General features: G+C 28.7%; 1 protein-coding gene across 3 annotated transcripts; it reads left to right on the top strand.

Moving 5' to 3' along the window:
* Positions 1 to 10212: 10212 nt before the first annotated feature.
* Positions 10213 to 17154, top strand: LOC129312354 (disease resistance protein UNI-like). 3 transcript variants are annotated; one of them, XM_054954908.1, is made up of 4 exons: positions 10213 to 10272; positions 10911 to 11006; positions 11312 to 11412; positions 16031 to 17154. In XM_054954908.1, the coding sequence occupies exon 4, from the start codon at positions 16537 to 16539 to the stop codon at positions 17137 to 17139; it is 603 nt and encodes a 200-aa protein (XP_054810883.1). In that variant the 5' UTR covers positions 10213 to 10272; positions 10911 to 11006; positions 11312 to 11412; positions 16031 to 16536; the 3' UTR covers positions 17140 to 17154. The 3 variants fall into 3 exon arrangements, with proteins under 3 accessions (XP_054810883.1, XP_054810885.1, XP_054810884.1); XM_054954910.1 differs by lacking the exon at positions 10911 to 11006 and having other exon boundaries at positions 10219 to 10272; XM_054954909.1 differs by lacking the exon at positions 10911 to 11006 and having other exon boundaries at positions 10219 to 10272; positions 15986 to 17154.
* Positions 17155 to 27003: the final 9849 nt, after the last annotated feature.

The raw sequence follows: 27003 nt of genomic DNA, 5'->3' as shown, positions 1-27003 counted from the left end.
TTATATAATCATCATTCAATGTTCAATCTCTCAATATCTCAATACCTCTTATATTTTCAATTGGCTAGTTAATGACTATGGATTAACAAACTGATGAATTTGCAATATAAAGTAAGCATATGTTTGCTAATAGATATGTATAGAGGAGTCGCAATTGCTGGTTTACCTTTGAGGTTATCAATATCTCTGTTCCCTATTCTCTGTTCATGCTCTGTCATTTGAAGCTAAAGCATTAAGTTGCTCTGCTTTTCAGTTAATTAATCGATGCTTGTGGACTTTTGGATTCAAATCACACATCTTTTATTGTTTGAGCAATGAATGAATAAAGGAAAGAAGATAAGGGGGAGAGAGAAGGCATACCCACTTGTAACTGTTAATCATTCTCTGTTCATATTTCTACCATTAAAGTCTATTACGATTTCTTTTGCCTGTATATGTGTGCTTTAATTGTTGACGACACTTTCCAGCTCTTTTATATTGCAGAGCCCATGAATAGAGTGCATGCTTGAAACCTTCCTCATGCTTAATCAATTGTGAATCCATATTTATCGGACTCATTTTGAAATTGGTGAAATTGGTGCGCGCGAGTGCGTAATATGAAAAGTCAAGCAATATTATTTACAGCACTCATACTTCACAAAATATGTCAAATTAATTTGATGTGTTTGAAGTATCCTATGACAATTATATGTTGGTCAAATTGGTGAGTTTATTGAAATTCATCCCAAATTGCTCTGAATGGATTTGATGAGATATTTTTTTCTTTTGTATTTTTAATAGGATTAAGGTTTATTTTTATTTCTTTTTTTCTTTTAAAGGAGCACTCAACAACCTATATTGATAGGTGAGGCAATTTTTTTCTAGAACCATTTTTCTAAGGAGAAAAAAATCTTTTCCATTAGTCACCCATTAACTTTATCATTTTGTGCTGATGATGTGGCATATACATGTGAACGCCTAGTGATAAGTAGGACTTTAACCCTTGTTGACCATGTTTTTTGGTATTAATTTTTTCCTGAACTTTTTTTATGAGTGTTGCACAACTTAAAATATTTTTAAATTATTAAATATTTTAATACTTACTAATATAAATATTATTATTTATAAATATTTATCCAAAATTTGTAAATTATTTTTTAAAATATTAATAGCTCAAACTTTTTTTTTATAAATTTATAGATGACTTGTAAATTGTGTGTGGAGATTTGCAAATAACAATAATAATATTGACAATAAGTTGCAGAAAAATGACCTTATATGAAAATTAATATTGATTATAACTCATAAATTTTCTAGGTCATTCTTTATAATTTTTTTTGTTTAACTAATAGTCAAATTAATGATATTTAGAATTGAAGTGTAACTTGCTTAGCTTTACAATTAGACTAAAAATATTTAATTATAATATATCTAAAGTAATTCATACTCATCAAGATGAATGACACTTAAAAAATTATTTTATTCAAGTAAAGTCCCAACAAATTATAAAATACAAAGCAAGTTCCTTAAGTTCTTAATTGGTATTTACATATAATGTAATATGTTCAAAATTTTAAATTTGGAAAAATAAGTTGTAAATTAAACAAGACAATATTAATTTTATCCATTAATTTAAAAGTTCCTTCCCTCTATTTTTAACACAAAGTTGTAAAATATTAAAATATTAAATTTGGGTGGTGATATATATTAGAGGAAGACTAAAAGTTGGGTAATTTATTTGTAAATAATAATAATAATAATAATTAACAAATTTTCACATGCAATTTACAAGTCATTTATAAATTTTTTGAAAACTAGTTTAAACTATTAATATTTAAAAAATTATAAAATTTGGACAATATTTATGAATAATAATATTTAAATTATTAAATATTAAAAATATTTAATATTTTAATAATATTTATTAAATTTTATTTTAATAGGACTTTAGGGAGCCCATGCTCCTAGAAAAAGATTTTATAAGTAAATTAATACCAAAGGAAAATGATGCTTCCACTTTTGTGGCACATGGGCCACATGCATATGTTACAATAGTAAAAATAAAAAAATTAATGGGTGACTAATGAAAATGGGGTTTTTGCTCATCAAAAAAATAATTTAGGAAAAAATTTAACCCATTTATCATTACAAGATGCCCAACAATTTCAAAAAAAAAAAAGGTTTAGGGATAAAAATGAATATTGACATTCACACATACACACACATAAGTTTATGCGAGTTCGGTCTTAAGGCATGCTCATCAGGAACAAAGCATGCCTCTAGACTCAAAATATACTTATAAAAGTATTTATAAATTACTCACCAATAAGGTCTTTACATCAGCAACTCAAGGATTTGGTGAGATCTTTGTGTCCCTTGTTTATCTCCTAGCTTTCACCACTAGTACACCAATATAGGTGGCAAGTGATATAGCAATAAGAAAAGTATTCTTTACACAAGGATTTAGGTTCCAAATCCTGATCAAATATAAATCATTATCCTCTCATCCAATTTGATCAGGAAAAATGATAAGTGCATATTTTACAAATAATTTGATATAGATTTTTGATTATAATGACATATAGGTCCTGTTGAATATACTTTTTTCACAAATAAATTTAGAAACCACAACTATATTCCTTGAGACTTGAGTGTAATTTAAAATTAGGATCCAAAAAAAAAATTCCATTATTAAAAATACATTACACCGATTAAGTAACTTACAATTATTTCACCAGTAATTTATAATATATATGATTTCAACTTTTTATAATTGTAACTTTATATATCTAATAGTTAAACTGATCATACACTATACATTTAATTAATTATATTCAACTATTTTATCAGTAATTTATAATTATCATTTCAATATTTTACAACTATAGCTTCACATATTTAATAGTTAAACTAATTATACGTTACTAACAAAGTTTAACATTGATTATTTACATATATTTTATTAATAATTTACAACTATATTTTTAACTTTTTATAACTGTAATTTTACATATCTAATAGTTAAATTGATCATGTATTATAAGTAAGTGCAGTATTTTCTTTGCATCTTAATTTTAATTATACTTAGGTCCAAAAGAAACCTAGCTGTAGTTTCAAAATTTTGTGAGACTTATTTATTCCATGAGATTTATATATATATTCCCAATAAGTAAAGATATGAAACACTCGTGAATCTCATCTCAAGTTTGATTTTGTTAAGAAAATATTAAAAAGAAATCTTATTCGAAGGACATTATTGTATTGTTGACGTGAAGGATCTCATAACAAATAATGTTGTAATTCCAAGTTACATCCATATATATATATATATATATATATACAATATAGAGGTCTGGCTGCATCATTTCTCAGGCGGAGCCATTGGAATACGGATTATATAAGCTCTGTTCAAGAGACACTTTGAACAGAGGATGGAAATATTATATTGTTACTTCACCTAAAACAATCTTTAGCAATTCTTTGTTATAAATACTACATATATAAATATTATATATATATATATATATATGTTATGTTTTTTATTAATTGGGGAGGTACCTGTATATAGGAATGCATGAAGGTTCAGGTTTGTCCCTGACAATGATTAATACCTTCTGCTGTTGTGGAATTAAAAGGAATAATTGAATGTCTCAGAGTTAACTTGATTAATAGATTAACTTGAAATACTCTAACAAACAGGAAAAATAACACAACTTTAGAGGATAATTAATTCATTAATCGAAGGAGCCTTAGATTGTTAGCTGTATCTAAAAGATCTACCAGCTTTCATTGAAGTCTATGTTGGAATATTAGGGGTGATTAGTGTTAATTACCTAATTAGTTGATATCCCTAATTCTATATAAAGGGATCACATCATTGTATTAAGCAAGGGGGTTTAATCCCACCTTCAAAGGGAGGTTAATATAGGTCCTCATCTCAAGCTAGTTCCCAAAATAGGATTTGAAAATCACCCAAGTGAGTAGATTAGTGCGATAAATCCTTCAAGTGAAGGATCAATTTCATTGTCAATATTGTATCATTTTCTCAACATGGTATCAGAGCAAGCCATCTTTGGGCCTTATGATTGTTTAGAGGATGATCTACAAGATTCAGCCGAGAAACCAAGATTCGTAACCACAGTATCAATAGTTGAGCCTGAGTAAGTTTCAAGACCAGGGCAGAAGTTGCAAGGAATGAGCCCAAAATCACGAATTCGGGACTGTCACGGACAACATCCAGTGACCTCTCTGATTTGCAACACGATGCATTTCTTGTTCATGCCCAGAACGCTGCGTTGCGTGTTCTTTCCCTCGCCCAATGTTTTCCCTTCTTCGTGATCATTCTCGCAAGCCTTGCCACCTTCGCCTCAAAGTTGTCGTCATCTCAGATCCAGAAAACAATTCCTAGCTTCCGCTGCTACTCAACCCTTCCAGATCGTAGTTCCGCTACTCAATTCATTAAGGTCTACAAGGGGTTTCAATTCCAATCTGACATATATCATCTCCTACATAAGAATTTATCACAATGAACTCGACCTAGCTCTACCTGTGACAAATTAATTTTTCATTTTGATAATATATATTAATTAATCATGTTTTCAAAGTTTCTTCTTGCTTTACTTAATTGCATTCATGTTCCATCAACAAAGATATATACATATGCATTATATAAAATTTAGTTTTCTTTTCTATTGTGTTAATATCCGGTGTTAACTATGAGAGCCTTCTTTTCATAATAGTACCACCTTCTTGATAGTGCTTTATACTTTTCTTGACAAAATCAAACGTGAGAAGAGATTTACAAGGGTTATGTATCTTTATTTATAGCAAAAGTTACATGTAGGTCCAATGAAGTAGACTTATTTATAGTCCTATGAAATTTAAGAACTATAGCCAAGTTCCTTTAAATCTAAGTATAATTTGAAATTAAGATACAAAGACAATATCACCTATTTATAGTCCTATGAAATTTAAGAACTATAGCCAAGTTCCTTTAAATCTAAGTATAATTTGAAATTAAGATACAAAGACAATATCACCCTTATTACTTGTAATGTATGATCATTTTAACTATTGGATATTATGTGAAGTTACAATTGTAAAAAGTTAAAGTGATAATTGTAAATTACTCATGAAATAATTGCAAACAATTAATGTTAAGCTTTGTTAGTAATGCATGATTAGTTTAACTATTAGATATGTGAAGTTATAGTTATCAAATATTGAAATGATAATTATAAATTATTGATTAGGTAGTCGTAAACAATTAATGTTAAATTTTGCTAGTAATATATGATTGGTTGTTTAACTATTATATATATGAAGTTATAGTTGCACAATATTAAAATAATAGTTGTAACTAATAAGATAGTTATATACAATTAGTATTAAACTTATAATTCATGATTAGTTTAATTATTGAATATGTGAAGTTAAAGTTATAAAAAGCTGAAATTATAGATGTAATTATTATTAAATATTAGTTGTAAATTATTTAATTGATGTAATGTATTTTTAATAGAGGCATTATTATCTTTGCCACTTTAATTTTAAATTACACTCAGGTCTCTAGAAAATTTATTGTAGTTTTTAAATTTTGTAAGATTATTTATAAATAAGTTTGTTTCGCCGGACCTACATATATATATTGGTTAATTAATTGCATCCATGTTCCAACACACACGAATGAATGAATGAATGTATTTCATAAAATTTAGTCTTCTTTTCCCATGAGTTAATACCCGGTGGTAATTATGAGAGCTTTCTTTTCATAGTAGTACCACCTTCCAGACGGTGCTTTATACTTTTCTTTCTTTCATGAAGAAAAATTGTATATTCCAAATTATGGTAAGGAGTGCAAAGAAAAGAATCTCAACAAGTGACATATTAGCAAAGAATCATGTTTGAGTGGCTTATGCTGTACTTTTACTTAATTAGGAGATGAAAAACTTGTGCCTTTCCAGAGGCAAAATGAAAAATAAAAAGAGAAAGAAAAAGAATAATGTTTGAATAGCTCATACTCTTGTGAGATTCTTGCTTCCATATATAGATAGTTAAATACATTAAAAAAAAAGAACTTTTTAGTGATAACTTTTAATTGTGACAAAAAAAGCCTTTAGTGACAATAATTAGAAGTCGCTATTAAAAATAAACTTTTGTGTTGTCACTAAAAGTCACGGCCAAAAGTTTTTTTTCGAAACGGTTGCTATCAAGGGGCCCCTTTTAGCAACAATATCTAATTGTTGTCACTAAAAATTACTTTTAGTAGTGGCAAACCATCACCACCCAAAAGTAATTTCAGAAAAAATAAGGAAAAAATTGGAAAATAGTTTATATAATTACTTTAGTGGCGACAATTTATTTTCATTAAAAAATAATTAAAAATTAAAAATAATTTGGTAATTATTTTAGGGGTAACAACAGTTGCTGCCAAAAAGTATTTTTACAAATAAATAATTAAAAGTTAAAAATAATTTATGTAGTTACTTTTTAGAGGTGACAACTTGTGGTGGCTAAAAGTATTTTTATAAAAAATAATTAAAATAATTAAAATAATTTACATAGTTGCTTTAGTGGTGATATTTTTTCATCATCAAAAGTATTTTAAAAACTAATTAAAAAAATTAAAAATAATTTATGTCATTACTTTTAGTAGTGACATTTGGTTGCCACCAAAAGTATTTTCATAAAAATTAATTAAAAATTAAAAATTTATGTAATGCTTTTAGGGGTGACCAAACTATTACTGCCATAAGTATTTTTTATAAAAAAGTAATTAAAAAAATAAAAACAATTTATGTAACTAAATTTGTCGCCGCCAAAATTATTTTCATAAAAAAATAATTTATGTAATTACTTTTTACTTACAACAGGGGTCATTGCCAAATGTATTTTCAAAAAAATAATTAAAAAACTAAAAATATTTTTATTAATACTTTTATGGCAAAATTTGTTGCCCCTAAAAATATTTACATATAGAATAAGAAATAAATAACATGGAATGTTAAAATTATACATAAACATTCGAATGTTAAATTTTAATTTATAGATGTTGTAAGATGCAAATGATATTGCAAACTACTTGACACATTACATACTTAATACTTGACTTGATATACAAATAGTGTCTATTTTGTTACTGAACTCTACTTTTACTACCACATGATTATTTAAATAAGAAGCTTCATATTGATGGTATTTAAAATAAGCAACAAATAAATTATGTGAAGAATATTTAACGGTTTTTTAAATTATGGACAAAAATTATGTATAAACTTATTAAAGTTTATTTATTTTAAATTGTAATTTATGGGAAAGTTTCCCTATTAACTTTAGATTAAATTTGTTAAAAAGACTTAATAAAAAGCTAAACTAATTTATATTGAGTCAAGATAAGATTCCTTCTATTTTAATTAAGAAATATCCACTTAGATTTTAATTTAGAGTTTTTTTTGTCTAGCATCTACTTTGGCTTATCGCATGTCCATCTATTTTCTATCTTAAAGGTAATAAAAAAAATAATTGTTGAAAATGACTAGAAAAAAAAATTTATATGATTAAAATAAAGTTTAGTAAAATATTTTTAAGATAATTGAAAAATTATAGATAACATTTATTTTTAATAAAGAAGGGGAAGCATTTAACTTGCGAGAAGATAAAGGTTAAAATTTATTTTTAATTTTTGAGAAAAATATGAAAAAAATAAAAGATATTTAACGTAAACTAATATAAGACATACTTATAAATAAATTATATACTAATTATTTTATTTTAAAATAAAAATAAAATTTAAAAATTGGTAAAAATGTTTATAAGAAAATTATTTAATATTTAAAAATTATTTCATTTTAAGTTCATTTTTCTAAAAAAAAATATTTATTTTAAAAATATAATAATATATATATAACCACCTCATAGAAATTATTTTACATATTAATAATGAAACATAAAATAAAATATATCTATATATATATGTACATATTTTTACTACTATACTATTTTGATATATGTTATGTAGTTAAATAATATATATTTAATTTTACCTATAATAATTACAGGTGCGTTTTAACTCAACTACCAATAAGGAGGACTTAAGGCTTGCTACTAGAAAAATGAAAATTAGCAAGAAAATTTAGTGAGGGATTATCTATTCCTCTCTAAAATACCAAGTTAGCAAGGAAATTAGTGAGAAATGTTGATTTCATAGCTTGACTTAAAATTAGCGAGAGACTGTCAATCCCTCTCTAAAATAAGAGAATTAGTGAGGAAATAGTGAGAGACTATCAATCCCTCTCTGAAATAAGATAATTAGCGAGGAATTTAGTGAGGGATTCTATCCCAAGCTAATTACTACAAAAAAAAATACCTTTTGACAATGACTTTTAATTATACATTTAATTATTTTTATTTAAAAACAATAATTAAATTTAAAAATTAACTAAAATATTCATAATAAAATTATTTAATATTTTATTTAGTTTAAGTTGATTTTCATTAATAAAATAATATTTTATTAAAAATATAATATAAAGAATAATTTAAATAAAATATACATAGATTTTAACATATTAATAATTGAAAATAAAATTTAATATGTATATGTGTGTATTTTATATATATTATTTGATATATTTATGTAGTTAAATAATATATATCATATATATATTTAATTTCTCATATAATGCTTGTAGGTGCCTTTCAGTTCAACTGGTAAAGAAGGAGAGCATAAAGCTTGGAAGGTATGAGGTCAAGGGTTTAAACCTTGGCTTTGGCATAACATGATGAACTATATGATATGATAAAGAGCAAGTGACATGGCACAAGGTGGACAATGACATATCATGAGTTGTCGTACATGTAGTGGGTGATAAGGCACAAGATGGTAGGTGACATAGTAGTTGACAAAGCATGAGGTTGTTAATGACATGTCACAAGTTGACATCACACATAGCGGGTGATGTGGCATAATTATTTTAAATATAAGCATATTTAGCGAGGGATTAGGGAGGAATTCAGTCCCTAGCTAATTTTAGTGAGGGATTGAATCCCTCACTAAATCCTTCACTAATTAGCGAGGGAAATACCTTCCTCACTAAATTTAGCGAGCCTTTTTTTAGTTATGAATTTAGTGAAAGACAAAATTCGTAGCTAAAATGCAATTTAGCTACGAAAAATGGCATTTAGCGAGGAATTCGTCCCTCACTAAATTCAATTTTCTAGTCATGACTTAAGCATATTTCACAATGAATATGTGACATGACATGTGGCGTGATGTGGTAGTGACATAGCATGACTTGGCAAAGTGACGTGGCATGACATGGCACGCACACAGCGAGATGATGTGGCACGAACTGGTACACACGTGGCAGGTGATGTAGCACAAGATATTAGTTAATGTAGCACAAGAGGGCTGATGTGTATATGAGATGGCTCTTTTATTTTTTTTGAAAAAGTTAACTTTTGGTGGCGACAAAAAGTCACTGCTAAAACTCTTTTTTAAAAAGTTGACTTTTTGGTAGTGAGAAAAGGTCATTGTTAAAAGTTGCTGCTAAAATTTTTTAGTAGCGACTTTTCGTCATTGAAGAGTTATCACCAAAAGTCTTTTCACTAATAGTTTTTAGTGGTGACAAACATAGTCACCGCCAAAAATATAATTTAAACTTTTATTGGCAAAAAAATTTTGACGGCGACTATATTTGTTGTTGTCAAAAATTATTAATGACAAGACTTTTGATGGTGAGACTTTAGTGGCGAAAAGTCACTGTTAAAAACATTTAGTGGTGGATCCACCAAAGTATTTTTTTTTTTGTGGTGTCAATTATAAATTTCAGTCCTTCCTATGTGCTCTCTCCAATCATCAACAAAAGTTGCTCAAAATTTTTAAAATCCACGAATAGAGTGCACGTGCATGCTTGATATTGAAACTTTCCTCTCATGCATAATCACGATAAAGTTCAAAATTTTACAATACAAATTTCTAGAACTCTTGTTATGTCATGTATATGGTAAAGGAGAGAAAAGAAAACAATCTCAACAAATGACATTAATTAGAAAAGAAGCAAAGAATATCGGTACAGCAATGAATAGGAGATGAAACTTGTTGCTTTCCTGAGACAAAATGAAAAGAAGAAAGGGGCGAAAAAAAGAATCATGCTTTGAGTGTCTCATACTCTTATGTGATTCTTGCTTCCATATAAAAGCTAAACGATTATCAATTTTAGTTCTTCCATGTAACATTACTTAGCGATTTGCAACTATTCCTTCCTATGTGCTCTCTCCAATCGTCAAAAAGAGGTTAGCGTATAGTAATTCTTGTTCTAAGTGCATATGGTTGATTTGTTTTTCCCCTGTAAAAGCTATACGTAGGTGATATATATAATTTTTTAATCATTCTTCAGCTTTATTTTATTTTATTTTGGAATGAAAATTCTTGAATCCTTTCATCTCTTATTTTCTTATCCACCAATCCCATTTCAGTTTGTTTTATGTTAATTAATTAACACATATTGTCCTCGTTTAACGTCTTTGTTTTTCTTTCTTTTACACTTTTGATCAAATTAACTTTGATTCATTTTTCAATTTTTTGATCTATTGATTATTTGTTTTTGGCGGAACTATACTGAACGAAATATATTGATGATTATTTTTCATTTCAGTTTTTTTTTTTTTTGTGTTCATAGTTTTCATCCTCATATACTGAGAGCAATTCTTTCTTTTGCTGATTTATGTTTTGTAAGTGTGTGTGTGTGTGAACTATTTTAGTTGAAGGGATTGCTCTTATTTATTGCTTACAAACAAATTTCATTTTATTTCATGTTGTTGCATATAAATATCATAATTGAAGACTTGTTGTCAAATAATGAATTTCTGAATGGCAAATAAATATTATCACTTTCAAATCTCATAATTTTTATGCAATTTTTTCTTGGCAGATCAAGTGTCTTCTTGAATTGAGTGAAAATTCCTAATTTTCTTTCCTCTGCGTCCGATTCTTTGTGGAGCACCATTTAGATCTCTTTACTAAAAACGTAAGAGTGTGTGTGTGTGTGTTTTGGTTATATTTTTATTGATATTTTTTTGTACTTATCCATCGCTATATAACAATTTTGCATTTTCAACCTTCTTATGTTAAATTTAGTAGGATTTTTAAGATGTGTTACATTTGATGTGCTGACCTGTTTGACCTATTTAATGAGACAAATGAACTCAACGAATTTAACCCCTCGAGTTTATAAACAATTCAACCGGCCTACTAAGTTATTTGTTTTATATCTCTGAAATTATTATTATTATTCAACTCACACTATCAATTTTCCCCCTATTTTTTGTACAGATTTCTGGATTAGTTACTTTACAATCACTCCAATATTTTCGTATGCCCTACTAATCATTGCCAAAAGATTCATTTAATTTGGCTACTTCAATCTTCACAAGGTAAATTTTCCTGTTTCTCATACACGATTTGTTATTTATATATATGAACCATTTATCTTGTAGTGCTCTTCTTTTTAATTGATTGTTTAGACTTTGTTACCAGTATGGCAAAATGTAGAATTAATTAATTTTAATTAATTTATTATGAACTAACATAAAATAATCAATTACTTGTCCAATTTTATAATTGGTTAAATAATCAGCTTTGTTTTGATAGAACCCCAACTTGCAAAGCACAGTAACTTGCATGAGGTCAGACTAACCAATAAAGGGTACATCTAAATTGTGTGTATAATTGTTTGGAAAATAATCTATAAGTCTTTATAATTTCTTTCAATTTTAAATTATGTCTGTGTAATTTATTTTATATTAATAGAGTTTTTATAGTTTGATTCGTTAAATCCATCTATCCTTGAAGCTTATAACCTCCAAATTTCTCTGTTTTAAAAAAATTGAAATTTAAGTTGTAGGTCCAGGATAGTTTAGACTCAAAACTCATTTTTTATATAATATTTCTTTTTAACATTTAAAAAATATGCAATATTGCTTTTGTCATGAATAAATGTTAACTCTGACCATTAGTTAATAAAATTTATAAATAATGCCTTAAAAAATTATACAAAATGACTCATAAAATTATAGAAAATGATCTATAAGATAACTAATAACTAAAAAATTAATTTACACAAGTATCAAAAAAAATTTGGCCAAAAATATTAAATCAATTCTCATGTAAACTTCACAAGTGTTTTTCTTTTTGGAAAATTAATATTTCATTAATGACCTTAACTTCTAGGGATTAACATATATATATGTATCCAATAAATCCAACTATAGAGGCTTGACTCAAATAAAATAAATTACAAGAACCTAATTAAAAATTGAGAAAAACTATAAAGACTTGAGAATTAACTTTCCCTAATAAGTTTGTATATGTCTTTTGATATCTTAAAGTGATTAAAAATTTGTCACTATCTTCATTTTTGGATTTTATTTTAATCGGTTTTTTCATTAAATCCTAAAAAAAAAAGACTAATACTTTTTTGGTTTAAAACAATATACCCCCACAAGTGATTATATCCTTGTAGTTTTTTGCGTTTGAAATGAGTCCTTATAATTTGATTAATTAAATATATCTGTCCGCACAAGTTAAAATCCACAAATTTCGTCCTTAAAAAACTAAAATTTAAGCAATTTTATATTCTATTAATTGATTAAATAAATTTATAATAAGATATATAATTTTTATAACTCAAACATAATTTACAAAAGTGCTAAACCAATTTTTTCTTTTTTTTAGCCAAAAGTGTTAAATCAAATTTCAAAAGTGTTTTTTTGTAAAATTAATATTTTATTAAAAATTTAAGCTTTTAGGGATTAACAAATCTGATGGACCAAACTATGAGAATTTAATTCAAATAAAATAAACTACAGGACATAATTTAAAATTGACCAAAACTATAAGGATCTTAGGATTAACTTTTTCTAATTATTTTTATGTGACTTTTGATATCTTAAAGTGATTAAAAATTGCCACTATTTTCATGTTTTTGGATTCTGATTTCATTAGTATTTTTCATTAAGTCATACAGAAATTAAGCAAAGATTTCTTTTTTTTTTTTTTTGGCTGTTAGAAAATATGCCCGCCCGCATGTGGGGACAAATACAATTAAGTAAATCTCTCATTGGAAACTAATAAAGTCAGTATTGCATATTTAAAGTTGATGCTTCTTACACAAATAAAGCATTTTAAAACTTTCTTCTCGTTTCTTTTAATTTTTAAATGGCACCCAATAATTCCAATTAGTTTCTCTTCATGGAACATCACATTTTCCTCCATTTTTTTTTGTTTTTTGGATTGGATACTTTACTATTTAATTTGTCTACTTCAATCTTCGCAAGGTAAATTTTCCTATTTCTAATACATGATTTGTTTTATTTTTATATTTATGAACCATTTATCTTGTAGTCTTCTTTTAAATTGATTGTTTAGACTTTGTTAAGAGTAGGCATAAATTGATTCATTACTTGTCCAATTTTGGACTTAATTAAATAATCATCTTTTTTTTTTTTATATATAGAACCCCAACTTGTAATGCATAGTAAGCTGTCCCAGGACACTAACTAATAAAGGATAAATCAAATTGTGTGTATAATTATTTGAGAAAATTAATCTACAATTCCTTAGATATAATTCCTCTCAATTTTAAATTAAGTCTTTGTAGTTTATTTTGTTTGAATTGAGTTCTGAAGATTGGGCTTCTTTCATTCTATTTTATTTTGATGTTCTTAAAATAATTCTATAGAGTAATGTTTTAGAACAATTTTACGAAACAAAAAAAATTAATAAAATCTGTTTGAATCATTAATATGAAAAACATATCTAATGTGGTGAAATAAAGAATGAAAGAATTATTTTCTTATTAACATAATTGTCATAAAGGAAAACATGATATTTTCTATCTTTTCTCTTATTTTAATTTAATTTGCAGCAAGCAAAATAACAAAACATTTAAAAAAAGTTATGATTTTTTAATTTTTCAGAACAACTGTTATATATTTTGTTTTTTTAAAAAAATAATAGTAAACATATTTTCAAACAGGTTTTTAAATATTTTTTTAAAACAAAAAATTAGTCTCAAAACAGGTAATAAAAAAGTCACAAATCGTAACATTTCTCCTTTATGTTATTAATTTTTATAACTCTAGATTAATTTAAACAAGTATTAAATCAGTCTGTTTCTTTTTTTTGGTCAAAAATATTAAATCAAAATTTATATAAATTTTAAATTTTTGGTTTAGAAAAAATTAATATTTTATTAATAATTTTGACTTTTAGAGTTTAGCATTAACATATCAAATTCAAACAAAGTAAATTATTGGAACCTAATAAAAAATTTGGAAAAATATAAGGATGTAGGAATTAAATTTTCCAAATTATTTTCTGGTGACTTTTGGCATCTTAAAAAATTAAAAATTTGTCACTATCTTAATTTTTGGATTATATTTTCATTGGTTTCACTAAGTCATGCATAAATTAGGCAAAGATTTTTTTTTTTTTGGGGTTAAAAAATATGGCCTCACATGTGGCGACCATTACCTTCACATGTTTAATATTGATGCTTCTTACAGAAATAAAATTTTTTTAAACTTCTTTGTCTTTTAATAAAAAAATTACAAATGGGTCCTATACAAGAAATTTATTCACAATTAAGTCTTGCGGATTTTTGAAAACACTCTCAAGCCCCATGGGACTTGTTTGTAATTAACTTATCATGTAAAGTGACACAGATGCACTTGGATCACACTCCCTTGGTCAACAGCCATTGATAGGTCACAAGCATCACATTTTTTATTAAATTTAAAATAAATTCACATTTTAAATTATTTTTTTAAAATATTTTTATTAAAGTATTCATATTTTATTAAATCAAACATCACATATTTACAAGCAAATCTTTAAGATTCATAGTTCAAATTTTTATATTTACTAGTCAACTACTTATAATATTAATAAGTTAATACATAATAGTCAACTTCATAGATTTACAGTTAAACTTCAGACTTATAATTTAGACATCTTAAATTTATTTGCAAATTTATAAAAAATACTTTAACCTTAACAAGTCAATATTATAAATTTAAAATCAACATGGCAGATTTAAAGGTGAATTTACATAATTTTTGCAATGGTTCTTGAAATTTATAAATTGATTCACAAGTCAAATTTTAAATTTATAAGTCAAACCTAAAAACTTATAACTTAATAAGGTAAAATGCTTAGTTTATTTGTATGATTTGAAAATTTTGTAAATCAATTTGTAAAATTTGAAGAACCAATGCAAAATTTATATAACTTCAATTGTAAATATATGAGGTTGACTTACAAATATACGAGATTGAATGAAAAATATTAAATTTTTAATTTTTTTCAAGACATACTTTTAAATTTAAGAAGTCTGACTTGTAAATCTGCAAAATTTAATTTGTAAATATTGGTATTTTCATATTGCAAGAGGTTTACTTGTAAATGTAATAAATTTTACTTATACATCTTGAACATTTACTTGTTATTCTATGAGGTTTGACTTGCAAAAAATAACGTATTAAAATGTTAATAAAAATATTTGTCAAAGATATTTTTGACCGGCCAACGTCAATTGGTGACTAGTCAACATTTGCTGGTGGTCTGTCAACAATGATCAATGCTAGTAAAAGGGTGTGAATCAAAGAGCATTTGTGTTTACATAGTAAATTAAATGTAATCAAGTGCCATGGAACTTGAGAGTATTTTTACGAATTGTGGGACCAACTTATAAATAATTTTGTTATATGGGACTCATTTGAAAGTTTTCCTTTTTAAATTCTTTTAAAGTTCATTTACAAAAAAATAATTTTTGTACTAGATATTACTTAGTATCATTGGGCATTGAGTTCATAAGAATTTACATAAGTTATGCTCTCTTCATATGTTTCATTGAATGGCTAAATTTGTTAAGCATCAACAGTAGGTATGCTCGTAAATGTTTCTCATTTATTATCCATTTTTTTATGTCATGTTTAACATAAAAAGTTACCTCTCACTACCATGGAGATATGCACCTTTGTTTTGTCAAAGATTGTGAAGAACTTCATCAATGAGTCGATTCACCAAGCAAATTATCCATTTCGATTCAAAAGATATGTGAAGATCTTGTCAAAGGAAAAGAGAATCTTCTAGCATAGAGAGAAAGCATACATGATCATGTCACAATAGCCAAACAAGATGCCCAAAAGATTGATATTCTTGTTACAAAGTGGTTGGATGAGGCAAATGCTCTTATAGTTGATGCAGTGTTGTTGGAAGAGAAGGCCAAGGCAAACAAGAGTTGGTGTTTTGGGCATTGTCCCAATTGGATTTGGAGATGTCATCTAGCCAAGCAGATAGAAAATAAGACAAAGGAAATAGCTGATTAAGGAAACAAATGCAGTTTTGAGCAATTTGCACGCCCTGCTGCCCCACTAGACATAGCTTATTATTCTTCAGAAGGGTTTTTCTAGTTTGATAGCACCAAATCAGTATATGGTGTACTTTTAGAGGCATTGAAAGATGATGATGTTTCAATGATTGGATGATTGTATGGAATGGGTGGTAGTGGCAAAACCACCTTAGCAAAACAAGTCGGTAAAGCGATAAAGGATCTTTTCAATAGAGTTGTCTTTGTTGTTATATCTAATTCTGTTGATGTTTCGAGGATTCAAGATTCTCTTGCATGTGAACTAGGTGTCACTCTTGAAGGACATGATAACCAAGCAAAAGCCAAAAGCTTGTCATCGAAGCTAGACAATGCAGGAAATATTTTAATAATTTTGGATGATGTGTGGGAGAAGCTTGATTTTGAAACCATAAGAATTCCCTTTGGTTCCAATTTTAGAAGATGCAAAGTTTTAATAACTACACGGCATGAAGATATATATGCATTAATGGATTGCCAAGGGTCTGTTAACCTACATCTGTTGAATGAAGAAAAGGCATGGAGATTGTTCCAATATCATGCCAAGATTACTAATCTAACCTCTGAAAGCATGAAGGATTTAGCAAAACAAATCGCATATGAGTGCAAAGGATTGGCTATTGCAATAGCAACAGTCACTTGCACTTTGAAGGATAAAGATATTGCTGAATGGGAAGAAGCTTTAGAAACAATAAGAGATTCTGATTGGATGAATATTGCAGAAGGTCTTTGAGATCCTTACCTGAATCATTTTTCTCCATGATTAATTTCCATTGTATATATCAAGAAATTAAATTAATTTGTTACTTAGGAAGCTGGAATATCTTTTCAAGTCTTTCCAGTCATATTATAAATTTATAATAAGATGTATATTATTTGCAATATTAATTATTTTCAATAATATATTTGAATCCAATGACATATTAAAATAAAACGTCAATTTTTTTTTGTGTGGTTATTTACTTAGTTAGAAAGTTTATCTTGACTGCATGTCTTGCAAATTTATTTTTCTTTTTAAAAAGATTAACATTAACGTTACACCCAAAAAAAAAGATTAATACTAACTGTTTATGTGGACATTCATATCCATCAATTGTTTTGGTAAATTATAGGTAATTAATGTATTTTGATATTAACTTTATTATATAAATACAAATGCTAGTTTTCTTTGTTTAGTTCTCACACACACCCACATATTAGGACTTATTCTTTTGGAGGATTGAGAGGAAAATAATGGTTTTGCAATATACATGTGAATTTCATTTTATTTTAAGTTCAGGTAAAAAAAAACAATAAAGTAGAGAAAATCATTGTCTTATTTGGTTAATGTTATAGGTTTAAATTTCAGGTTCAGGTAATAAATGAACAAATGCAACTTGAATAATATGATTTTTTTTCTTACTTTTTACAAAGCATTCTCTTCATGATCATTTATACTTTTTTGACAAGAATTGAGATCACTTTCGCTAGTCACTCGAAGCACCCAAATGAGTTATAAAGCTACTCTTTTGAAAACTCTTGAAGATTTTATGGTTGTAGATTTTCAAGAGATAGAATATTTGTTTCAACTACAAGGACTTGCCCTCCATGAAAATCCAACACCATTGGCATCAATCTTGACAAAATTGGAATTGCATAATCTTCCTAAGTTGAGATATATATGGAATCAGGGTCCTATGCAATATATCAATGTCCAAAGGCTTGGGAAGCTATATATCAATGGATGTAATGAATTAAAAAATATTTTCACAAGAAGTATTGTGAGAAGCCTACCATGTGTAAAGTGTGATGAGTTAGAGCAAATTATTGAGGAAGGGGAATCTTATTACCATTTGAAAAGTACTTCAAATTCTTTTGCTCTTCCTCTACATAGCCCCCAAAACATAGGTAAATATAATCACCTCTTATATTTTCTTCTTGGTTTTTTTAGTTTTTGGCTCATTAATTTTAAATATTATGTTATGAAAAATACTTTAAAAGACTAGAAATAAAATTAAATATAGCGTCATAAGAAAATCTAAGAGACGTAAATAATGAGATGAAGCAAAATAGGTGTGACCTTAAGTTTTGAAAGTGGTTAAGTTTTGATATTTCTTATCTTTGGATGAATATAGTTTCAGCAAGGACATCAAATTTGTGCCGTCTTTCTAGGTTGTTTGTAAGAGACTGTCTAACGTTAAAATGGTTGTTCACACTACCCACGGCTCAAACCTTAACATCATTGCGAGAGTTAACAATTGAGACATGTGAAGGGTTGCAATATATTATGAAAGATGAGACAACTAAAGGCAATCAGAAGAGCACTGAAGAAGTAATCAATGGTCATGATAGGCAGGACATGCTTCCACATCTCTCATACTTATTTTTGAAAGATCTACCAAATCTCATTGAATTATACAAAGGGTTGTAGTTCCAATATGTGAGCTATCATAAAGTAGTGAATTGTCCAAAGCTAATTCCACAACCATCAATAATAGATGCGCATTGTCCTTCATTCTTATGAATTCCCTTTTGCTAATTCCAATAATTATATATGATTATTGATGGAACAAACAAGATAAACAACTCAGACTAAGTATTACACTCACATACTTTTGTAAAGCTTTAAGCCTTCAATTTCTTACAATCTCAAATCATGTATGCATTTACTAATTTCAATCATGACCTTTCTAAGCTAAATGCATGGATACAACAACCAAAGATAAAAATCAGCAAGTCCCCACGGACTTTGAGAAGGACAAAACAATTGAAGAAGGAGAAAACAAATTAGTTCCATATGAGCTCAACAAGGCAGAAAAAAAAAAACTATTTTAGAATCAAAGTATCCTTTCCAAGAAACTTCTTATTTCAACACTAAAGCTGGTCCTTTAGGTGATACTTGTGACTCCTATGTCTGATTATGGGCTACTTCTCCTTCATTATACTATCTTCTGTGATTCTTTTTTTTTATTTCAATTTGTATAACATAGGAAACGTTGCAATTTCAGGTATGCCATTGAGACCATCCTTAAGTGAATCCTCTATTCAAGCTATGCCACTTGAAAAGCTAACCCGTAACTTCCTCTGTTTTATGGAGAATAATGTGGTGCTTTTGCATATGGATACTAATGGCTATGCTATTTTTTTCCTCACACAAATTTGTGAATTTGATATAGGCATAATAGTTTTAAGCAACTGATTTGTTAATAAAAGGCATATTGTTCATTAGGAACAACAAATCACCAGGCGTGCCAGAGACACTGAGTCTCAATCGATAACAAAGGGTTCCCTAGCTCCCTTATCACAATTTACCCGGATGTAAAAGCTACGCAAGACTTGATAAAACAAGTGTTTGATTACTACTAAAAGGTTACAAAATGAAAATGGTTACAAGTCTGGAATGAAAAAAAAAAACTGATAAACCTAAGAATTATGGGTGCGAAGTGCAATCCATTCCAGTGATGTCCACTTCTTATGTGATTTGGTGCTTTATTTATAGTGATTTCTTTAGAATCTAGAATGTTCTTACGAATAATCAAGGATTCTGTGAAATTCATGGTATGGTCTTTAATAACTGTTTTCATTTTTAGTAACTAGCTTGTTTCACTGAGATACTTGGGCATGATGATTCTGTTCCTATGGGATACAGGATCATTTGAGATTGTGCCTTTATGAACTCATGGTCTACAAAGTGGGTTTGCAACTGGTGATATTTTGGCATGTTCATTTGGCTTAGGCTTTCCATTGAGATCAAGGCTGGCCTTTTTGTTTAGATCGTTGATTGGGCTTAGCTCTTAAGTTACCTAGCCCATATGGCTTTATAGCCTACTTAAATGCTTTGGCAAATGGCGTTTTATATTTAGCCCAAACAATACCCTCCATGTGCTAGTGGCTGATAACTGTAAGCCACGTGGCATATCTAAAAAAGACTGAAACGTCCTTCATCTCTAAGTACCTTTTTCTCAATATAAATTCTTATTTTCTTTTCCTATTCGTTCTGACATTTTTGGGGAGATGGCAAAGAACTTATGATTTCCTCCAGCTGTCTATCCATGTGGTCTTGAATTCCTCGCCGTTGGATATAATTAACGAATATACCAGTTCACTTCCTAGTTTTAGCCTAAGGCTTGTCTTGTTACTACTTGTTGACATTGGCACTATGTGCTTATGACGTTCAGTCATCTCAACTTCAGACATCAATGGTTTTAACCTTATGAGTGTAGAGTTTCCTTCTAGTTCGTGAGAACTAGCACCTGTTTCATCAATCCTTGTGTCCTTTCTTGTCCTTGCTATCTTGTTACATAGGTCTCACCGGGCATGCCAAAAATTGTTTGTCAAGAACAACAAATTACCAAGTATGCTAGAGATGCTGAGTCTCACTTGATAACAAAGGGTTCCCAAGCTCTCATACCACAATTTACCCAAATATAAAAGATACGCAAAACTTGGTAGAACAAGTGTTTGATTACTACTAAAAGGTTACAAAATGTAAATGGTTATAAGTCTGGACTGAAAAATAACTAATGATAAACCTAAGAATTATGGGTGCAAAGTGCGAGGCTTTCAAGTGACGTCCCCTTCTTTTGCGATTTGATGCTATATTTACAGTGACAGAGTGATGGTGGTTTCTTCCTTAGAATCTAGAATGTTCTTGTGAATAATCAGGGATTTCATGAAATTCATGACATGGTCTTTAATCACTGTTTTCCATTTCTGGTAACCAATTCATTTTGTTGAGATACATGGGCATGATGATTCTGTTCCCACAGGATCCGAGATCGTTTGAGATTGTGCCTTTATGAACCGACGGTCTACAGAGTGGGCTTGCAACTGGCGGGATTTTGGCATGCTCATCTAGCCAAGACTTTCCATTGAGATCGGGGCTAGCCCTTTTGTTTAAATCATTGATTGGGCCTAACTCTTCAGTTACTTAGCCCATATGACTTTATGGCTTACTCAAAAGCTTTGACAAACGACGTTTTATATTTAGCTGAAATACATACATAATACATCCAAATTGAGTAGGCTATGGAATTATAATGCTGTATGATATTGTTTCTGTGTATTGATCAGTTAATGATATATCGTTTCAAACAGTTGAATGAGATTGAATAATAGATACTGAATAATAGTTATGGATATGAGTCTCTTGAATCTTACTTCATGTTCGATTGTTGGGAACTGCACTTCAATTTCTCTCCTTTTGCTGGTTAGTTTTATTCATTGATATTTTATAAAAACAAAGGAACGAATCTCGAAAAGCAGCTCATCAACGAGAAGTAAAGAATATATGGACATGCAGGAGAGATTGATGGAACTTGCGTTATCTTTCAAAGTCAAAATGAATGAAAACTTACTTTTGTTTAGTTATTTGTGTTCTGTATATATACAGTTCTCAACTGTTTTCCATGTTTTTATTCTTTACCAATTGGTTAATTCTTCCAAAATTAAATTAGACTCAGAGACATTCACTCTTCAGTTAAATTATAAGTGTTCCTTCGTGCTCCCCAAGTGTGCTGTAGAGTGGACAAAAAGTTAATTATTGTAGCAGCTCTAATTTTTAGAAATATGAAGTTATATATACTTAAAAGAGATGCTTCGTATCTACACGATCCTTTTTTAATTTACTTATTATACATATGTATAGTTAAGTAATATTATATTCCTTATAGGTGAGGATAATCTAAGTCTTTTTACCCCTAATTTACAGTTTAACCTCCGTTATTAACTTATTTTGTAGAGAGCTATCTTTTGCGATTCTTTTAATTCTTATTCTGAACGTTGGAGAAGCTATACATGGTTGATTTTCTGTTGCTGTATGTTCACAAAAATATTTGCTTTTGTTTAAAAAATTATTAAAAAGAAATCTCATTCTAAGGACATCTAATTTTTTTTTTTTGTTGACGTGAAAGATCTCATAACAAATAATATTGTAATTCCAAGTTCCATAGAGAGGTCTGGCCGCATCATTTCTCAAGCAGATCCATTGGAATCCTGATTATACAAGCTCTGTTCAAGAGACACAGTTTGAACAGAGGACAGAAATATTATTTGTTGCTTCACCTAAAACATACTTTAGCAATTCTTTGTTATAAATACTATATATATAAATATTATATATATTATGCTTTTTATTAATTGGGTAGGTACCAGTATATAGGAATAAATGAAGGTTCAGGTTTGTCCCTGACATTAAAAGGAATAATTGAAGGTCCCAGAGTTATGGTGGAGCAAAGGTTTCAAGTGTGTTGACATTAATAATGACTGTACTGAGGCTATTAACTTGATTAATAGATTAACTTCCGATGCTCCAACAAAGGGGAAAATAACATAACTTTAGAGAATAATTAATTTATTAATCGAAGGAGCTGTACATTGTTAGCTATATCTGAAAGATCTGCCAAATTTCATTGAAGTCAACCAAGGGTTTCAATTCCAATCTGACAGATGTCATCTCCTGCAAAAGAATTTATCGCAATGAACTCGGCCCAGCTCTGCCTGTGACAAATTAATTTCCTTTAATAATATATATTAATTAATCATGTTTTCAAAGTTTCTTCCTGGCTTTGCTTAATTGCATTCATGTTCCAACGCACAAATATGTGTACATATATGTTATATAAAAATTAGTTTCCTTTTCCTATTGAGTTAATATCCAGTGCTAACTGTGAGAGCCTTCTTTTCATAATAGTACCACCTTTTGATGATGCTTTATACTTAACAAAATCAAATATGAGAAAGGATTTCAATTCAATGACTATACTTAATATAGGCACTGAGTGCCTGTACTATCTATATCATTAAAATTCAAATCAATAGTTATAAATTTATACTTCATAATATTAATAATGAGTAACTTTATATGAACTATTGATTTGGATTTCAATAATTTAAATAGTAAAGGCACTCAATGCTTGTACTAAATACAGTTACCGAATCTAAATTCACATGAGGAAGAGATTCACGAGGGGGTTATATATCTTTATTTATGGAGAAAATTACATATAGGTCTCATGGAGCAGACTTATTTACAAATAAGTCTCATAAAATTTAGAAACCATAGCTAAGCCTTTTAAGACTTGAGTGTGTAATTTGAAATTAGGATTGCAAATACAATATTGCTCTTACTTGTAATGCATGATTAATTTAAATATTAGATATGTGAAGTTATAGTTAAAAAAAGTTGAAGTGATAGCTATAAATTACATATGAATTAGTTGTAAACAATTAATTTTAAGCTTTATTAGTAACACATGATCAGTTTAAGTATTAGATAAGTGAAGTTATTGTTGTAAAATGTTGAAGTTATAATTAAAAATTATTGATAAGGTAGTTGCATACAATTAGTATTAAACTTGCAACGTATATCAATTTAACTATGATATATGAAGTTACAATTGTAAAAAATTAAAATAATAGTTAGAAATACTAATGAATGAGTTATAAATTACTTGATTAATACAAGGTATTTTTAAATTAATTATTAAATATTTTTAAATTTTATGATATTTTTCCTTATTTTTTATAAAAATAATGTATTATCATATTATTTTAAAATTTTATAAATCTTCACGTATCCCACATCTTTAAAACTTTATCTTTTATCTATCTCATTAGGTTATTTTCAAAAGTTACTCAAAATAATCAATTAAAATAATAAAAATATACTTTTTATCAATTCGGGCTATTTTAAAAAGTTTAAATAAATATTATAAAAATTTACAAAATGAATTTTTTTAAAAAAAATAAGTTTTTTATAAAATAAGCTAAAACAAACTAATCCTAAATGAGGATGGCAAGAAAAAACGATTCAACTTGCAAGTAAAAACGAAGTGAATACAAACTCGAAGTGACTTGATGTTAACTCATGTGCACTCCTTGAAATCGGAATCACGTGGCGGACATAAAATGAGTTAGGCCGCTAAACCAAATCTGACAAAACAAGGGCTAATTGATCTCTCCTAGTCTATTATCAGGTGGTAACTATGAGAGCTTTCTTTTCATAGTAGTACCACCTTTGACCGTGCTTTGTACTTTCCTTTCATGGAGAAAAATTATATATTTCAAATTATGGTAAAGGAGTGCGAAAAAAGAATCTCAACACGTGACATATTAGTAAAGAATCATGTTTGAGTGGCTCGTACTGCACTTTTATGTTATATTTGGATACACATAAATTTAAATTTGAACTAAATTTATTTTTAAGTAATTAAAAATGTATGGCCATATCCAAGTTCTACTTAGTCTTTTTATAATTTAAAATCCTTTCTAAACTTTTATTATTTTAAATTCTAACTCAATTTTTTTGTAATTTAATCCAAATCCTTGATGGTTTGATCAACTTGCCAACGACAATCGGATTAGACTACCAAAGTTGATGAAAAAAAGCTACCACCATTGACCGAGATTGGATGGTCGACTTTCACCGGGACTAGACTAACGGAGATGATCGTGACAGGACGGCCAACTTTCACTAAAATCAAATCGACGATGATGACCGAGATGGGATGGTCGACTTCCATTGAGATCGGACCAACAATGACGATGTTGAGCACTGGACAATTGACTTCCACCCTGACCGACGATGACAACCAACATCGGACAGCTAACTTCCATTAGGACTGCACCAGTAGTGATGATGAGGACTGGATGACTGACTTCTATCAGGATCAGACCAATGGCAACCCACCAAACGACCAACTTTCATCAGGACCAGATCAATGGCGATGATGGGGATCCAACGGCCGACTTCCACCGGATCCCGCCTTAATGGAAGTTAACCATCCAATCTTGATCATCATCATGGGTTTGGTCTCGATGGTCGCTGTTGGTTTAGTCCCAGTGCAAGTCAATCGTCCGATCCCTATGGAAGGTGATTGTCTAGTCCTCATCGTTGCCTTTGGTCTAGTCCTTATGGAAGGCGATTGTCAGTCCTCACTATTGCCTTTAATATGGTCTTGGTGGAAGTCGACCGTCCATTTCCCATCATCGCTGTCGGTTCTATCCTGGTATAAGTGGGCCGTCTGATCCTTGTCATTGTGATGGTTTAGTTCTGGTGGAAGTTAGGCGTTCCATCTTGGTCGTCATTGGTGCTACATTCTTATTAGCTTTGACTATCTAATCCCAGTGAAAGTTAGCCATTCAAATCGTCGACTTTGACTAGTCTTTCAAGTTTCTTTTAAATTTAAATATAGAATTTGAAATTTAAAATTTACTTTAGATCCAAGCAAAGGATTTTAATATTGCAATTTGAAATTTTTATATCATCCAAATAAAGAATTTAGAATATCTGAATTTTAAATGTAAGATTTTAAATATGAAATTTTAAATCTAAATTTTCAACTTAAATTCACCCATCCAAACACAACCTTACTTAATTAGGAGATGAAAATTTTGTGCCTTTCAAGAGGCAAAATGAAAAATAAAAAGAGAAAAAAAAAATAATGTTTGAGTGGCTCATAATCTTGTGCGATTCTTGCTTCCATATAAAAACTAACATTTATCAATTTTAGTCCTTCCTATGTGCTCTCTCCAATCATCAACTAAAAGTTGCTTCAAAATTTATCTTGCACAATCCACGAGTAGAGTGCACGTGCATTTTGAAAGTTGAAACCGTCCTCTAATGTATAATCACGAATAAAGTTCAAAATTTTACCATATAAATTCCTAGAACTCTTGTTATGTCATGTATATGGTAAAGGAGAGCAAAGAAAACAATATCAACAAATGAAATTAATTGGAAAAGCAGCAAAGAATATGGCCCAGTAATGAATTAGGAGATGAAACTTGTTGCTTTCCTGAGACAAAATGAAAAGGAGAGGGGAAAAAAAGAATCATTCTTTGAGCGGCTCATTACTCTTATGTGATTCTTGCTTCCATATAAAAGCTAAAAGACATTTGCAGCAATTCCTTCCTATGTGCTCTCTCCAACCGTCAAAAAGAGGTTAACATATAGTAATTTTGTTCTCTGAGTGCATATGTTTGATTTGTTTTTCCCTGTAAGAGCTATACGTAGATGATGCATATCATTTTTTTGAATCATTGTTCAGCTTTATTTTATTTTGGAATAATGAAAATTCTTCAATGCTTTCATCTCTTATTCTTATCCACCAATCCCATTTCAGTTTGTTTTATGTTAATTAGTTCACAGTCTTGTCCTCGTTTAATGTCTTTGTTTTTCTTTCTTTTACACTTTTGATCAAACTAACTTCGATTCCTTTTCAATTTATTGATCTATCGAGTAAGTTTTTTTGGAGGAGGAACTATACTGATCGAAATATATGATGGTTATTTTTCATTTCAGTTTGTTTTGTGTTCATAGTTTTCATCCTCACATATTGAGAACATCTTTTTCTTTTGCAGATTTATGTTTTGTAAGTGGTGTGTGTGTGGTGTGTACTATTTTGGTTGAAGGGATTGCTTTCATTTATGCTTAAAAAGAAATTTCATTTTATTTCATGTTGTTGCATATAAATCTCATAATTGAAGACTTGTTGTCAAATGAATTCTGAATGGCAAATAAATATTATCACTTTTAAATCTCATAATTTTTATGCATTTTTCTTGGCAGATCAAGTGTCTTCTTGAATTGAGTGAAAATTCCTTCTTTTCTTTCTTC

This window comes from Prosopis cineraria, unplaced genomic scaffold (assembly GCF_029017545.1).
Source record: "Prosopis cineraria cultivar Desert tree isolate PC_DT_omini unplaced genomic scaffold, ASM2901754v1 PC6, whole genome shotgun sequence".
Lineage (NCBI taxonomy): Eukaryota > Viridiplantae > Streptophyta > Magnoliopsida > Fabales > Fabaceae > Prosopis > Prosopis cineraria.
The sequence above is the reverse complement of the archived record's forward strand: the minus strand, read 5'-3'. Positions and strand labels throughout refer to the sequence as shown.

Coding starts and splice junctions, on each gene's coding strand:
- LOC129312354 (XM_054954908.1), top strand. CDS start 16,537: ATGGGTGGTAGTGGCAAAACCACCTTAGCAAAACAAGTCGGTAAAGCG.